At 39.6% G+C, this 15,436-nt stretch overlaps 1 protein-coding gene across 4 annotated transcripts in view; it reads right to left on the bottom strand.

Annotated features, from left to right (window-relative positions):
• Nucleotides 1–4,808: 4,808 nt before the first annotated feature.
• Zbtb44 (zinc finger and BTB domain containing 44) overlaps nt 4,809–15,436 on the bottom strand; it is a 55,981-nt gene continuing 45,353 nt past the window's right edge. For 3 of the 4 annotated variants that reach the window (XM_013123928.3, XM_013123927.3, XM_013123926.3), the window contains exons 5-6: nt 13,593–13,893; nt 4,809–11,564 (exon numbers count right to left, since the gene is read on the bottom strand). In XM_013123928.3, coding sequence (XP_012979382.1) covers nt 11,282–11,564; nt 13,593–13,893 — 584 coding nt within the window. In that variant the 3' untranslated portion in view covers nt 4,809–11,281. The remainder of the gene's footprint in view (nt 11,565–13,592; nt 13,894–15,436) is intronic. The other variant, XM_005084450.4, reaches the window with a different exon arrangement.

The following is a 15,436-nucleotide window of genomic DNA, read 5'->3' as shown; positions in this document are numbered from 1 at the left end:
GGGCATTATTCAGCCATAAAGAATGGGGTCCTGTTATTTACAAGAAAAGGGATGGGTATAATATGGGGTAAGGTAACTCCTCCGCAGAAAGACAAGTATTGGAATCTGGACTAGCTATCTCAGTGGTAATGCCCTCCAGCATGCTGGAGGCTCTGGGTTCTATCCTCAGCATGGCAATCAACCAATCAGAGCTGGAGCCAGGACATACTTTAAATTAAAAGGACATATCTTTACACGAAAAAACAAAAAGGAAGATGACCTGAAAACAGAGACTATTAGGGGCCAGGGAGAGGGACGTATGGAGGTGAGAAAATGGGAGAACGAGAAATTATGACAATGAACAAAGCATGGTATATTCATGTATGAATGTTATAGCCAGTCATTGTTTTGTGCAACTAGCATGTTAATTAAGGGCCAAAGAGATGGCTCAGTAGTTAAGAGCATTGGCTGCTCTTCCAGAAGACTCCAGTTCTATTCCCAGTACCCACATGACAGCTCACAACCATCTGTAATTCCAGTGCCTCTTCTGGCTTCTGCAGGTACCAGGCAGAAGGCCATGCCCCAGGATCCCAGAGCTGTCAGGATTGAGCTGTGCTGGTTTCCTCTGCCCAGCGGGTACAGAAGAGCTGCTTGCCTTGCTCGTCTCCTGGCCACCAATGGGAGGAACTGCAGCACCCACAGCACACACTAGAAGCTGGGGCGAGAACTGGGCCCAGGGTGCTGGTGGGAGCATACACACACTGGGGAACCCTGAACTCATGTGGGAACAGAGCGGAAAGTGGGAACATGACTGGAAAGGGTGCTGCGGTGACAGCATGGAGAATCCGGAGCAAGGAAGGGTGGGACTCACTAGGGCTGGGCTGATCTTATGAGGCTTTCAGTCCAGGGCTGTGGTAGTGTTGTCTATCAGTCAGACCTGGGTGAGGGGCCTTGCATGGGTCTAAAAATAGTTGAACAGTACTTCAAGGTCTCCGGAGGCCCCAATTAGGGAGATCCTTCTTCCTCAGCTCTGCCCACTTGCCACAGAGAGAAATGTTATATGGACACATGGATGCGCACGAAGATGTGATTAGGGGATTCCCACAGCAGGCAGCTCTTGAGAAACTATTTACAAGTGTAGCATGGGTGGGTACTAGGAACAGTGTTCAACTTATACACAGCTTCCTGCTTAAACCTCAGTCCTCCCTAGGTCTTTACAAAGCTGCTTCCCTGGTTGAGGGGCGCGCAGGCTCGAGAGGTATGCATGTATGTATATTTTAAGACTAGCAGTGAGTGGCTTACCTAGCCATCAGTTCTGAACCAAGGAATGTGTTTGACTGCAGAAGTCTCACTCTGAGGATGCTACTCTATAACTGAGCACGTTGTAGCCTGCGGAGTATTTTAAATGACATTTTAATGCTGTTTAAAAAGATATTGAGAACAAGGCTCAGCTCTTCCAAAAACTAGACCTGTAACACCGAGTGTCTGAGTGAGCCTGCTTAGTGGCTTGTTCTAGGGAGAACAGGCCTCTGAATATGTGCAGGAAGACATGCATTGAGCTGCAGAGCAAATCCCATTGTCATTCTGTTTCACAGCAATCTCTGCTTTTAGCTTTTCTGGATAGTAGTGCACCTTCCTGGTAATAGATTAAAATTGGGTGCTGGGTGAGGAGAGTGAGAGAGAGAGAGAGAGAGAGAGAGAGAGAGAGAGAGAGAGAGAGAGAGAGAGAGAGAGAGAGAGAGAGAGAGAGAACCATGTCATTGGCATGGTTCCCTATGCTTGTAGCACTTCTCCTTCGGGGCTTAACTCATTTTTCGTCACCTGACCTCACTCAGCCTACCAAGATATTTTCCTTCAGCACATGCTAACCTACATATTCCATCTCTCTCCTTCAGCACATGCTAACTTACATATTTCTTTCCCCCCCATCTCTGCTAGCTCTGGCCCACCCTCCCAGGACAACTCCAGCATGCCCCAACACCACCACACCGGGTTTTGGAGTTGTCCAATGCTTATGAACTGATGACTTACAAGTCAGAGAATGTCTGGAATACTCAATCTCACGAACTTGGTGAGATGAATTTTGCCAGAAGGCAAGTACGTTAACAACAAGCTAACTATCGTATGACCATTCTAAAGGGGGACTTTCCTCAGCTGGGCACAAGCTCATCCTTTGACCGCAGTGATGGGGACCACACCAGGGGCTCTGACATCAGGTCAAGTCTAAGTGTGCAGTGGTCCTCTCGCAGTTTCCTTCTTCCTTTGCTTTATTTCGGCCTTCCCTTCAAAACCAAGGCCAGGTTACCTGAGCAGTGAGCAGGCCATGGGTGTGGAATGCATATAGCGGGTTCCCCACTGTTGGGAGCCAAGTCTTGCGCTTCGGCTCAAGTCCACTTTCTAGACAACCCCCTAGCCTGATGCTTCTCTGGCAGCTCTACTCTTACCTTCTCTTGGGCTCTACCTTGAACTTTGAGGGACTCTGTGAAGCCTGTGTTCTCTCAAATCTTGTTCCAAATCTTTCTAGAGAGCAGAGCCCTGGCCTCCTCCTCAGTTAACTTGATCAGTTTTTCTACCAAATACAGTTCCTTTTCTTTTGAAACATTGCCTCAAACAAACAAAAAACCAAAAAGACCAAACCCGCAGGTCAGTGTTGAACTCCTCCCGACCCTTCTAGGTTCTGGGCAGGAGCTCTGAAGACAATCCTCGACTCCTCCCACGAATGCCACAAAGTCAGGCATATTATCTTGCTCTCCCCCAGCCCTGTACCTGAAGCACTCTCCTTCACTGTCTACACAAACCCTTTCTCAAGAGCCCACTCAAGTGCCGCTTCCTTCCATGCTTTTCCTGTCAGTCAGGTCAGGGTGTTCCTCCATTTCCAGCCCTTTTTGGTGTCCTCTAGTCTCAGTCTTTTTAAAAATTTTACTTCCGAAGCCATTGCCTCCAAAAGATGGAGGATTCATCCATTCAGTCAGCCAAGGGCCTGCAACCCGTGCGTGAATACGACAGTTGTCAATGAAAACACAGAATGTTATGTTAAAGGGGAAGTCCCACCCGAGAGCAGGAGGCTCCCTTGACGAGGGCTCAGACTGTGATGTCTGAGGAAGCAGTGGGAAAACTGCTGACACAGGATTGTACAAAGTTTGAGCTGCCTCTGACCAGGCCAAGACAATTAATGGCCAGTCTATGCTGCAGTGAGTATGTATGTATACACACACGCATCACTAAAGACAGCATTTCTGCCTTGGCCCCCAATTTAAACCAGAATCTGGGAATCTTTATTTGCTCGTGGTCTATAGCAACTTTTCTAATGAATGATCTTTAGATGGCAAGAATCAAGATTGTCACTTGAGGCTGGTCACATACTAGCTGTGCATGCCATGGGGTGGGGTGAGTATTGATCCTGCCCAGGGCTTCAGGTTCTCTGGTAAATGAGACTTAACTAATTCAGTAAGTGACTTCCAATAAAACCAGCAAAAGGACTCAGGATGGGGTCTGGGTAGAGAGCCAAAGGCACCATGTCATGTTGCAAAGGTGGCACAGTCAAGTCTGAGACAGCTGGAAAAGGAACTCAATGCTTTCACAAAGAAACAGAGAAACTCCAAAGGTAGCAGAGAAGGGTCTGTTGCTTTTTAAAAATTTCTCCTATCGACAGAACGAAGTGTTGTCTTGGAGCCTACTGAACACCGTTAATAAATTTGTATGGCTAAAGACACAGCTAAAGACATGGTCGTGGGAAAAATTAGGTGGAGACTGACAAATGGGGGTCCAGTGTAAAAGTTCTGCCAACTCTGCTCAGCTTTGTGATGGTCTGCTCCCCATTTAGGAAGTACAAACACTTCATTTTCCTTGGTGGGGGCAGGAAAATTCAAGTACACTGATCGGAACAGAACTGTCAGCAACAGCAAGTCTTCTCATCTAGGAGTGTTCCAACTGGGGTCAGAGCAAGCAGTCTGCGGGAGGGAGGGAGGGGAGGGAAAGGAGGGGATTAAACACACCTATCTCTGTTTTACAGCTGTAAAACTTTTTGATATAAAAAAATTACATGCACACCTCCCATCCTTTAATGTTTAGTATAATTTGCTAACTTTCTGTTTATTTCTTAGAACTAACTTTCTTGTTCATAAGAGAGAATTTTAATTCTAACCAATTTAGAAAGCATTATCTTTGGTTATTGTTTTTAGTATCATTCTTTGAATCTTTCCATTCAAGAACACTGCAAGATAAAATCATCTTGAATTTTATCTTTGCCCTATCCTGGTTCCTTGGTATCCTGAACCATAAAGGATAAGGCAGACTTTAGATGTTTGATAACTTGTTATAGATGCCCACTACCAATGTACTTCTTAAACTCTGCCTTTGTCTCTGACTAAAGTGACTAAGACGACCCTGGCTGACTGAGTGCGGGCAGTCATTTCGTGGGAGGCTCCTCTCGCACGTACAGGCACACTACTACTTCTGCACTGGGCTGCTTTCCCATTTGTTTTGATCTGTTTGTCAGTTATCACTGAAATGGCAGCAATGTGTTTCTGCCTAATCGGTATTAAATAGGAAATAATTTCAGGAAAAAATCAAAACAAACAAACAAAAAATCCAGAGGCAACCCACCATCCAGCAAGTAGCATTATCCAGGAACCTGGCTCCTAGCCCAGACCTGATGGCTTCCCCAACTGCCTTCTTTATGTTCCCTGCCTGGCCTGGGCATGCTGTGACAGGATCTACACTTAGATGCACTGACAATGCTGTTCAGTATAATAGTCTTCAGTCTGCACACACTCAATAACCAGCTCCTCCTTCTAGTCAACAGTCAATGACAACAGCAGGAAAACATATTTCATAAAACACCAGTAAGATATTTTAATGAGGAAAAACAAAAACAAATCTTAGTCTCATGTTTCTATCCAAAGACACTCAAGACTAACTTTATCCCTGTCCATCCCTTCTAACTGTAACTTATTTGTGACCACGTAATAAAGGTCAGTTTAAAGATTTAAAAAACAAAAGTTTAAATCTTTTTAAAAAAAGATTAAGCAATCAGGCTAGCAAAAAGGTACTCAATACATACTTTTCTCATATCAAACAAGCTAATTTCAGTACAGTATTAACTATACAGAATATATACAATACACATTATGTCACAAAGCAAACACTAGGCTCAGAACAGATTTGAAAAGACATGATATTCACATTGATTACAATAACTCTAAAAATGATTGTAACATTGAAACGGCACTTAGTTTACAAAAGTCACAAAAATATATATATATATATATATATGTAGTTACCAAGGACCATGGTTTCTGTAAAATACTAATAGCCAGATACTAGTATATAAAATGTGAAGTTATGACACCGTATACATTTTTTAAGGAAATCAAACAAAACAAAATTTAAGACCATTTTGATATTATAGGAAGTCAAACATGCCAAGTAGTTTAGCTATGGCCACTGTCACCAAGTAAAGCTACACTTGATGAGATGACGACGGCTGGTACACGGCTGGTGAACTGGGACTGGCACCGTGGAGAGTCGTGCTGTCCTAGGAGAGGGAAGAGGACATGGAGACGCCCATCCACCTGACCGAACCAGCGTTTCTGCACAAGTCCCCTCTCTGGCCTGTTTCACAGATGCCAGTTCCTCAAGGGTCACGCTGCTCTAGCTGGCAGGGTAGGAAGCTTCCCTGACCTGTGCTGCCAGCTACAGGCAAATATTAAAGCATGCAGCAGCCTCACGGAACGCTCGGTCACCGTCTGGCAGACTGATGCAGTCTCTCTCTAGGCTGCCTGCATTAGAAAGGACCCCAGTTTTTAAATGGGGCCAGATTTCTATATTAGCCCTGTAAAATAGTGAGCTACTGTAGCAGCAAATATGAAATTACAGAAATAAAACCATAATTTTATTTTAAAAATTTGTTACATCAAAGCAATTGTTTCCACCTTTAAAACTGTCTCCCCTCAACCAACATCTTTTTCCCCTACCATTGAACTCTCCAGTTCATTACTTCAATCTATTTGACTTTCTTATTATGGTTCTGAAAAGATACTTCCTAAGCCTGGAAAAGCTTTAGTTTACTCTTAAAAATGGGAATACAGGAATTTTAATGTTAAAAAAAAGTCTGTTCTAAAAGTATCTTTCACAAATATATATATTTAAATATTAAAATAGGCTACCTAAGATTTTTATAAAATGGCTTTGAAAAGACAGTAGAGGCATCAAGAGGCCACATACCATCCTCCAAGGTGAACACAAGGTGCCACAAGGGTGCCTAACAAAGGCAGGCAAAATCTAGCTGATGCAACAGGAGACACCAGTATCAGCAAACTAAATACATCACTGGAACTTGGGTCAAAACCAAATTTTACCCATCAGCAACTGCTGTTTCTTTAAACAATATCTTCAACTATAAGCATCAGAAGCTATCATTTTGTATAAGCAAAACAACCAAGTTTATGATCTCACTTCTAAATACCCGATGGATGCTCTCACTCCAGGGAGCAGAAAAGCAGCACAACTTTCAAAACTGCAATGCACTCTCAGTATGAAATTTTCCATGACATCTGTTAACTTGAAAACTGCTACCTAAAATGAAATGATTGGAGAAAGTGCACTCCCACACTAATCACAGAAAAGGCCCTCTCTGGAAACGAGGACTACAAAAAGAGCTTCCCCATCCTGAAGACACAAAACACTTCCCCTAGCTAGGGAGGCCAACTCCTCAGCAGGTGATGGAACCTGGTAACGTAACCACCGTTCACTGACCCTTCCAAGCTCTAGGTATGATCAGACTGGTATTTGAGAAAACAAGGAGTCTAGTAAGGTCATCACAACTGAGCTTTAGGCTTAGCAAAGCTGGTTAACTTACAAGAGAAAGAAAGCATTTGACTTTATAAACTAGGCACTTCAAACTAAAATAAAGTCATTTAACTGTATTTTAACTTTTAATTAACAAAAATATTAATTTTAACGTTTTTAACCATGATCTGAACTAAGTTCTTTGTAGACTGTTTTGTGCACAAGAAGCCTGGGGCTCGCTGGCACTGGCCTGGGTCTTACCTCGGAGGGAGCAGAAAACACGTGAAGTAGCATTTGCTGCTCAGACACTGCCAAAGCCAAGGTTCCAATGCACTGAAATTTCTACAGTGACTATTTCCAAAAACAGAATTATGCTATAGGGGAAACACCTAACTTATCAACTTAGTGTAAATTAATAGATAAAAAGTGTAACTCCTGGTGGCAGCTGGTACTATCCCCTGTTCAACACAGTTCAACTTTTCTGGGTCACAGCAAATATCTTAATCTACGTATAATCCAGAATGAGACACCCCTCACCTATTTCCAGTTTGAATGAGGACTGGCTCAGTTCCACTTCACTGTTTATCTGAACCATTGCCATTTTGGCAAATTTGTTTTGCAGAGTATTTTTCAAATAAAAAAATTTCATGTCACCACATTCTGTCAAAAAAGACACTTAGAGATAAATACTAGTATAAGCAAAATAAGGAATATTAATTTTGATGATCTTATTTAAAACCCGTGTTTAGTTATAAATATTCCAGAGTTATGTTACCATGATCCAGTCTATCCGTTCCCTTAGCTTTGTTCCACTGCCTTTTGGCTTCTACACATTCTCTTAGTAACTATCAAAATACAAAAAAACCATCTGATGTCAACAACTTACCGTGAAAACTCATTTTCCTCCTGTACCTTTTGCTCTGTATTCAAGCTTTCCTAATTCCTTCCCCTGCCTATAGTTAAGAAATCATAAATCATTCCTTCACTTAGATGTATACTTCAGAGTTTTACGGCCCTTTTTGCAGATGAGTGATGCAGTGCCAATGGAAGTTTCCAATCTGCCTGTTCATTACTTTCTCAAATCAAAATCTCTTCAGTACAGTATCAGGACTGTTCACTCATGGTAAGAAACAATTCTCTGTGATACTAGTAGAGTATTGCCATCTACCATAACCCTGTATGGCAATGTACCTTATAGGAAATTCAAAGCTAACAGACTAAAATCACAGTCTGAAAACCTACACAAAAGTCACTAAGTGCTGAAGCGGTTCCTGTTAGATTAAAAGAATAAAACAGGAGATGATTTGTTTTTGTTTTTTAAAGGAATGAAAGACTTAATTTAGCTTCCAAAGGAATAGGATCAGCTTCTAGAACAGGAGAGCCTGGCTCAGCAGTTTAGAAAGTAACTGGGTTACCAGTAACTCAGCGCATCAGAGGCATTGACTACTTCACTCTTATTTCTTAAAACATTTTAACAAAATACAAGTATTTTTTGTTTGTTGGTCTTTAATAACACATGGCATGTACCTTAACATGGAACCTATTTAAGGGAGTAAGAATGTTCAACCATAAGACACAAATGAGGCCATTTAAACATTTTAGGTCATTTTGTTTTAACAAAATTGTGAACTTAAAACCAAACACCGAAACAAAAAAGAAACCCCACTCCTCCAAATCAAAACCTAGCAATAAAATGAACTGTAATTAACTGAAATAAAAAATTGGCATTATTTAAAATGGCCAATTAAGAGAAATTCATTGAAATCCATTTGTGGATAGCAACATTTGTCTACATCCATTTCTTGAAAATTAAAATACAGAAAGTAAAAGCCATTGTCAACTTTGTCTTTGCATCAGAACAAAAACTGGCATGATGCTACCAAGGCCAGAATTTGGAAATGCAAAGTGTGACAAGAAGAATTAGACCTAACATCATGGCAAGAACCTTATTTCTAAAGCACATCCTATCTATTTGGTAGCTGGGAAAAACCTGAAAACAAAAGCTTTTCTTGTATAAAATGCTTAGCTTTTTTAAAAAGTAATTTATCCTGCATTCCAAAACTTAAGCCCTTTAAATATCACAAAGTTACCCTCTTAGGCCTTACAAAAGATAGTTACCCTTAAAAATTCTAAACAAGTATGCCTTTCTTTTTAGTTACCTTCTATAGAAGGGATCATAGACTGGCTTTCATCTCTTCACATGTCTTCCATATATTCTGGTGAAAAGTATACATCTAGGCATTCCTCTCTCAAATCAACTTCAAATAAACCTTAAATGTTTCTATATACAGTTATCTCTTGCAGTTGTGTTTCCTATAACAGACCCATAAACAAAATGTCCTCAAAAATGTGGAGTCTCATTGGAAAAGAAAAAGGCAACTAACCATATGTATTTTCAAGGTATATTCAAATCTCTCATTCCCAGAGTGAGGAGTGTCCTTCACAGGGGGCTACCAGGGATGTCCTAACTCAAGAATTCTCAGGATAGGGTAGACTGAAACACTTTCAATCAAGAAATCCAAAAAGAATTCTTTTAACAGTTCATCTCTGATTATTTCTTTCTTTTCTTTTTTTTCTGACTCTTAACCAAACAAAACTTGAAACCAAAAACATAATTCCTGATCATAATTTAACCTAGTCTTTACCATACTAAAAGAGGATTCTAACAAGTTTTAGAATTTATTTATTAGTAGGCACAGTTTTAAAGATCATATATGACAGTAAAATAAAAATTGTGACATTTCTAGTTGATTTTTCTGAAAGTCATACACCTATGTTTGGGAACAAGTAAGTTCATCAGTCAGACGAAAAAGTGAAAATAAAGGCTAGGGTTGTATCTCAATGAAGATTCATGTCCTCCTAATGTATAAGGCTCTGGGTTCACATCTCAATATTAAGAAGAAAATCATAGAAGGTAGCAGAACATGGACAAAGAGAGAAATTAAATTATAGAATTAATAAATTTTAAAGAAACAAGTTACTATAATGTAAAAAGAAGTAAGGTCTGGCATTGGAATAAAATTCAGATCATGTGTTTGACTAAAGGAACTAAAGTCTGAACTGGGTGTGGCGACATGTGTCTATAATATATAATATTACCAAGGGCTGTGGGGGACTCTGAGGCGAGAGGATCATGAGTTCTGGGTCAGCCTGGGATACATATGATCCTGTCACAAAGAAAGTATCCAAAGTCAAACAAAAGTCTATGTTGTTTCTATTTTCTAACCCCATCAGGAGCTATCATAATGATGAACTTTGGGGTGATTTTCTATATAGAAAAATTACTCAAAAGTTCATTATTCATGAACTCATGAATATTCCAGATCAAAGAGGCTTTAATGGCACCAGATTAAAAAAATGCATATCCCAATCTAGAGTATATAAATTTCATCACAAGTAGCCTAGCAAAAGCTTTTAGTTTTTAGTCTTAACAACCCCCTCCAGTTTCTGAGTCACAGGTGATCACTTTACAACTTCTTGCCTTCCACATTATTGCTTACATCCTGTGAAAACTATAACCACTTTTAACAAACTTGGCGATACTTCAAAATACTTTAGAATAAGGACAATGTATTGTTGTCATATGTGATCTTGTAAACAATCTTAATTGGGTTAAGAATGTAGCCTCAAAACAGAATTCTTTTATTTTTGTCCAAAACAGCACAGCATAAACATCCCAACAATACATAAACCTATATATAAAATATAGAATATCTTCAATATTTTTCTTTATATGGCAGCACAATAGTATATGCAAGTGAAAGTGAAAGTACTGTTGATGGGACAAGAGGACACTTATCTGGGCAATGTCCTAGTTAGCCAGGTATCAGTATTCAAAGGCCAGGTAAACATTCATTCTAGTAAGAAAAACATTATTAAAACAATTCCTATAAAGCTGGGGTATACATACCTCATTCTGCACCCTGGCCATTCCATGAACAGCCTGACTCCTCTCAATCACACTGCTTAGCCTTTGGAGTGGTACTATAAAGGTACAGGAAAAGCCTGCCCAATACCAATTTTTCACCATGAAAATCCTTAATGGCTTAAAAAAGAATATGCTGGATTTCAAAAGTTATTTGCCTTCATTTGGAAAAAAATTACCATAAATACTTCCAAAACTACAGGGTCTATAACACCCTGCACCTAGGAGTAAACATTTACTTAGGCATTGTCAAATTCTGTGTAGTAACTTCCCATGAGGCCTCTCATCTCAGGAAGGTCAACAGCCTGGTTTCTTCTGTATCTGCTACTACCCACTTTTAACAATGGGAGGAAGAACCACCACGTTTGAAATCAGCTGCTTTTCCTTAATTCTCAAAGTCTATGTTCTGTTTCAATGTTACCTAATTGTATACATACAGAAGCAATCTCTCAGCTATGAAAAAAACAAAGCAACCCTCCAATTTCAGGGCTTACAAAGGGAAACCTTCTGTGTTTAAAAAATTAAATTTAAACGTTAAGACCAAGCACAGGCACTTTCCAAAAACCAAAACTGAGGCCAATCACAGAATTACTCGATAGTTATAGAAGACAGCTCTGACTTAGGGGGGTCGTCTCGGGGAGCCTCGGCATGAGCACTGGTCTTTGGCTGCTCTTGCACTCCCTCCTCTTTCTCTGCAAGCCCACCAAGAGACCCCAAGGGGAAAGAGCTTTCACAATTCTGGGTGGAGGAGACCTGCGAGATCACAGGCATTTGAACAGAAGAGTTGCTTTCAAAAGTGTGTTCTCCAAGATCATACTGAACAAGAGTCTCTTCTTGCTCCTGGTTTAAGTAGTCCGGCACTAAGAAATCACTAAATGAAAGGCAAAGGATAAAATAAAGATTAATTTTCAAATTGCAATAAAGAAATGTCATCTATTAAACAAGACTGGGACTTTTCATTTCACTAATTCTCCACTACCTCCCAGCTGCAGTTCTCATTTCACTAATTTTTCAATGAAGTTGCTAATAAGTAGGTTTTCCTAAATATGAACTGAAGCCATTCAGTAGAACCAAAGTGTAAATAAATTTTCCTGAATATGAACTGAAGCCATTCAGTAGAACCAAAGTGTAAATAAGTTTTCCTGACTACTACTGAAGCCATTCAGTAGAACCAAAGTGTATCACAGCTCCCTATGAGCAATAAAAAGGATTAATGACCATTTCCAGTGGTTCTCTTGACGCGTCAATGGCCTTTCTGAATCTACATACAGGAGTCTGTATTTAACCTAAGGGGCATTTCACTAAAGCAAAAATCATATGATTAATGTAAATGCTTAAGTTGTCATGGAACATATACTGGGTATGAGATATACATAAACCTACCTCCATATTACCAACTGGATATAGGTTATCTAAGAAGGTAAGTCCTTATGCACAGATGACCTTACATATATTCTACTATGTGAAGTTGAAAGATGGAGAAAATAGTGTTCATTTTACTAGTAGACAGTATATGGAAATAGTAATAAATTATCTTTTATAAGAATTTGGGAAGAAGCCAGGTGATGGTGGTGTATTCTTTTAATCCCAGCACTTGGGAAGAGGAGACAGGGGGATCTCTGTGAGTTGTAGGCCAGACTGGTCTACAGAGTGAGTCTAGGACAGCCAACTACACAAAGAAACCCAGTCTTGAAAAACAAAACAAAAAAACTTTCATTGCTGAACTTAAGAGGATATTATGCTACACCTGTCAATAACATGCATTTGAGGTGACCACTTAATAATCTGAGCATTGAGAATTAATAAAATCTGTTTGTCTGCAAAGTAATTTCTAATGTCTGTGCTATATTTCCTAAAAAGTCTTCAAGACAAGAGTAGTATAAGATACAGGGTCCTATATGGAAGAGTTACACATAGGATTAGCGAAACTGGACTAATTTATTCCTAAACAACTATGTTTATTAAGTATATAATCTAGCTTTAGTGATAATAACTAGACATTGAGAATCAGAAGTGATTAAATAAAATGAATGCCTTAAGGGAAAGACAAGATCTATTCATGAATAATTTAGAACTGATTTTAAAAATGAAGCTTAATTAAAAACTTTAAAGATTTAGAAGGATTTTTATATTTGAAATAGAACCTTACTTACTTAGGTACCCTATAAATAAGGATAATGCCTTAATAAATTATTAATGCTAAAAGCCAGAACACCTAACTAAGAAAAACAGGAACTTACAGGATCTAATCATTATCCATGGTAATGACTATCAAACAATGTTTTTTATTGATAAATGGATATTCCTTTATTTAAGTTATTTTTTTTTCTTTTTTCAAGACAGGGTTTGTCTGTGTATCCTTAACTGTCAACTCTGTGGACCAGGCTGGCCTCCAACTCAGAGATCTGCCTGCTTCTGCCTCCTGAGTGCTGGGATTAAAGGTGTGCAGCACCTCCACCACCCAGCTCTATAGGATATTAAGAAGGAGGGGTGGTGCTGAAGAACTCTGCTAGCAGCTATAGTCTGAACTGCATTTTACTAAGAAACACCTGACTTGGTATATCTGCTAGACAGATCTAGTTAAGATCCAATATAAAAAATTTATTTAACTTCATTTAAAAAATACCCAGGAGGACAAATATTCTTCTGTGGGAATATTTTTACTATTTATTTTCTAGGAACTAATTTTAATACCGACTTTAAAACACATATGACTTTATCACTTAGGAGACTTAGGAAAATCTCATCAGATCAGGAGATCAGAGCCTGTATGCACAGTGGCAATTGAAAATGAATGTGACTAATTAGCTGGCAACCTGATAATAAAACAGTAGGCTGCCCTAAAGCAGGAGAGTTTAGAAAGCAGTTTCCCTGATTGGGTTTTCCCTCTGCACCTCACCTGCTCTGGAAGTAGTTTGCTAGCTCTGATGCTTCATGGTTCAGACTCCTCAGGTGCACGATTAAATTTCCAGAGTTGGTGAACATGGCGCCACATGTTTTGCACTCATAAATCCGAGGCTTGCGGATAATGTGCCGGGAAACCCTCATATGGTGTTTATATTCCCCGAAGGAAGTGAAAGTGGCACTACATATCTGGCACCGGAAACAGCGTTTACCTTCATGCTTTAGGCGATGCATCTTTAGGGAGTACGCCCTGGTGAACTTTTTTCCACAGCGGTCACACTGAAATGGTTTAATTCCTATAAAACAAAACACAAAATACCATCTGAAAAATAAAATAAACTGAAAGTCTAAATAACAGTTTTATAACTATAATTTTAAAAAATTAAAACTGCCAACAAAACAGTCTCTAACATATTTCAGAGGTGTTCCAGAATATCTGAAGTCACTAGTGCTTAAAAAAAAAAAGGCAAGATGGGGGGGAGACAACTAGGTAATATGCACTGAAATATTTTCTGAATGTTCTTCTAAATCATGTATTTAGAAACTTCAAAAATTAATTAATCATCCTAGTTAGCTTTAACTATCAGCATGGCATCAGGCAAGTCCCATGAGAAGAGACTAATTGAGATTAACTTTCTTTTCTGTGGGTGACTGTCTAGATTGCTAATTGACGTAGGAAAGCCACTGTGGGCAGCACCACTCTCCAGAGTGCATGGTTCTGGGCTGTATAAGACAACTAAGTATGAGCTTGTGAATGAGCCAGCAAGCAGCATCCCTCATGGTTTTTGTGTTTATCAGTCCCTGCCCTGATTTCCCTAAATGATGAACTGTGACCAGTGAGAGGAAATAAACCCTTCCTAAGTTTCTTTTCATGAGTGTTTTATCACAGCAATGGAGAAGAAAGTAGAACATTAACTATTTTATTTGTTGTAGTGTTGAGGATTCACTCTAGGGCCTTGTGAACACTAGGCCATGTGTCCTACCACGGAGTCAAACCTCTAGCTGGAAAACACACTTAAACTACTATTTAGACACCCGTTGGGGTAACAAATATATTTCATTAGAGAGGTTTACAGTGAAATCTATCTGTGATGATTCATGTAGAAGATGGGCCTCTGGGCATGTCTATGAGGGTTTATCTTTATTAAGTTAATGTGGGAAGATCTAGCTTAATTCCAGTGAGATCTTTCCTTGAGCAGGGAACCCTGAACTGTACTAACAGACAGGGCAAAATGAATACTCTCTTGCATGCAAACCCTGAACTGCTGTAACAGACAGGGCAAGGTGAATATTTTCTTGCATGCATTATTCACGCTTTCTACTCTTCACTGGATCAATGACTGTTCTTTCAAATTCCTGCTGCTATGACCTCCTTGTCATGATGGACTTACTGTAGTCTGAATTCCTCTTTATTTTCTCAAGGTATTTTATCACAGCAATAGGAAAACAAGTCAATGCTTTAGACAGAAGTAAGAAAAATTCTAACATCTCTGTATGTAATGATCATGATAGGCTCATTATATGGTGAATTAACTTAGGGGTATTTAATATTGTTAGATATTAATAAGGGAGTTTTGGTCTCTGTCTAACAGCCCTAGCTGTCCTAGAACTCACTTTGTAGACCAGGCTGGCCTCAAACTCACAGAAATCCACCTGCTTTTGCCTCCTGAGAGCTGGGATTAAAGGTGTGCATAGCTAAAGTATATTAACAGTTTCATTACAGTTACTATCGCAATTTGCAGAGGGTTGGGGAGGCGTTAAAACTCTGCAAAACACAACCTGTGGATTTAACAAGGACAGAGACTACAAGACCTACCTATCTAGAAGTAGAAATGAACA

The sequence above is a fragment of the Mesocricetus auratus genome, unplaced genomic scaffold (genome assembly GCF_017639785.1).
Source record: "Mesocricetus auratus isolate SY011 unplaced genomic scaffold, BCM_Maur_2.0 Super-Scaffold_100022, whole genome shotgun sequence".
Classification (NCBI taxonomy): domain Eukaryota; kingdom Metazoa; phylum Chordata; class Mammalia; order Rodentia; family Cricetidae; genus Mesocricetus; species Mesocricetus auratus.
The sequence above is the reverse complement of the archived record's forward strand: the minus strand, read 5'-3'. Positions and strand labels throughout refer to the sequence as shown.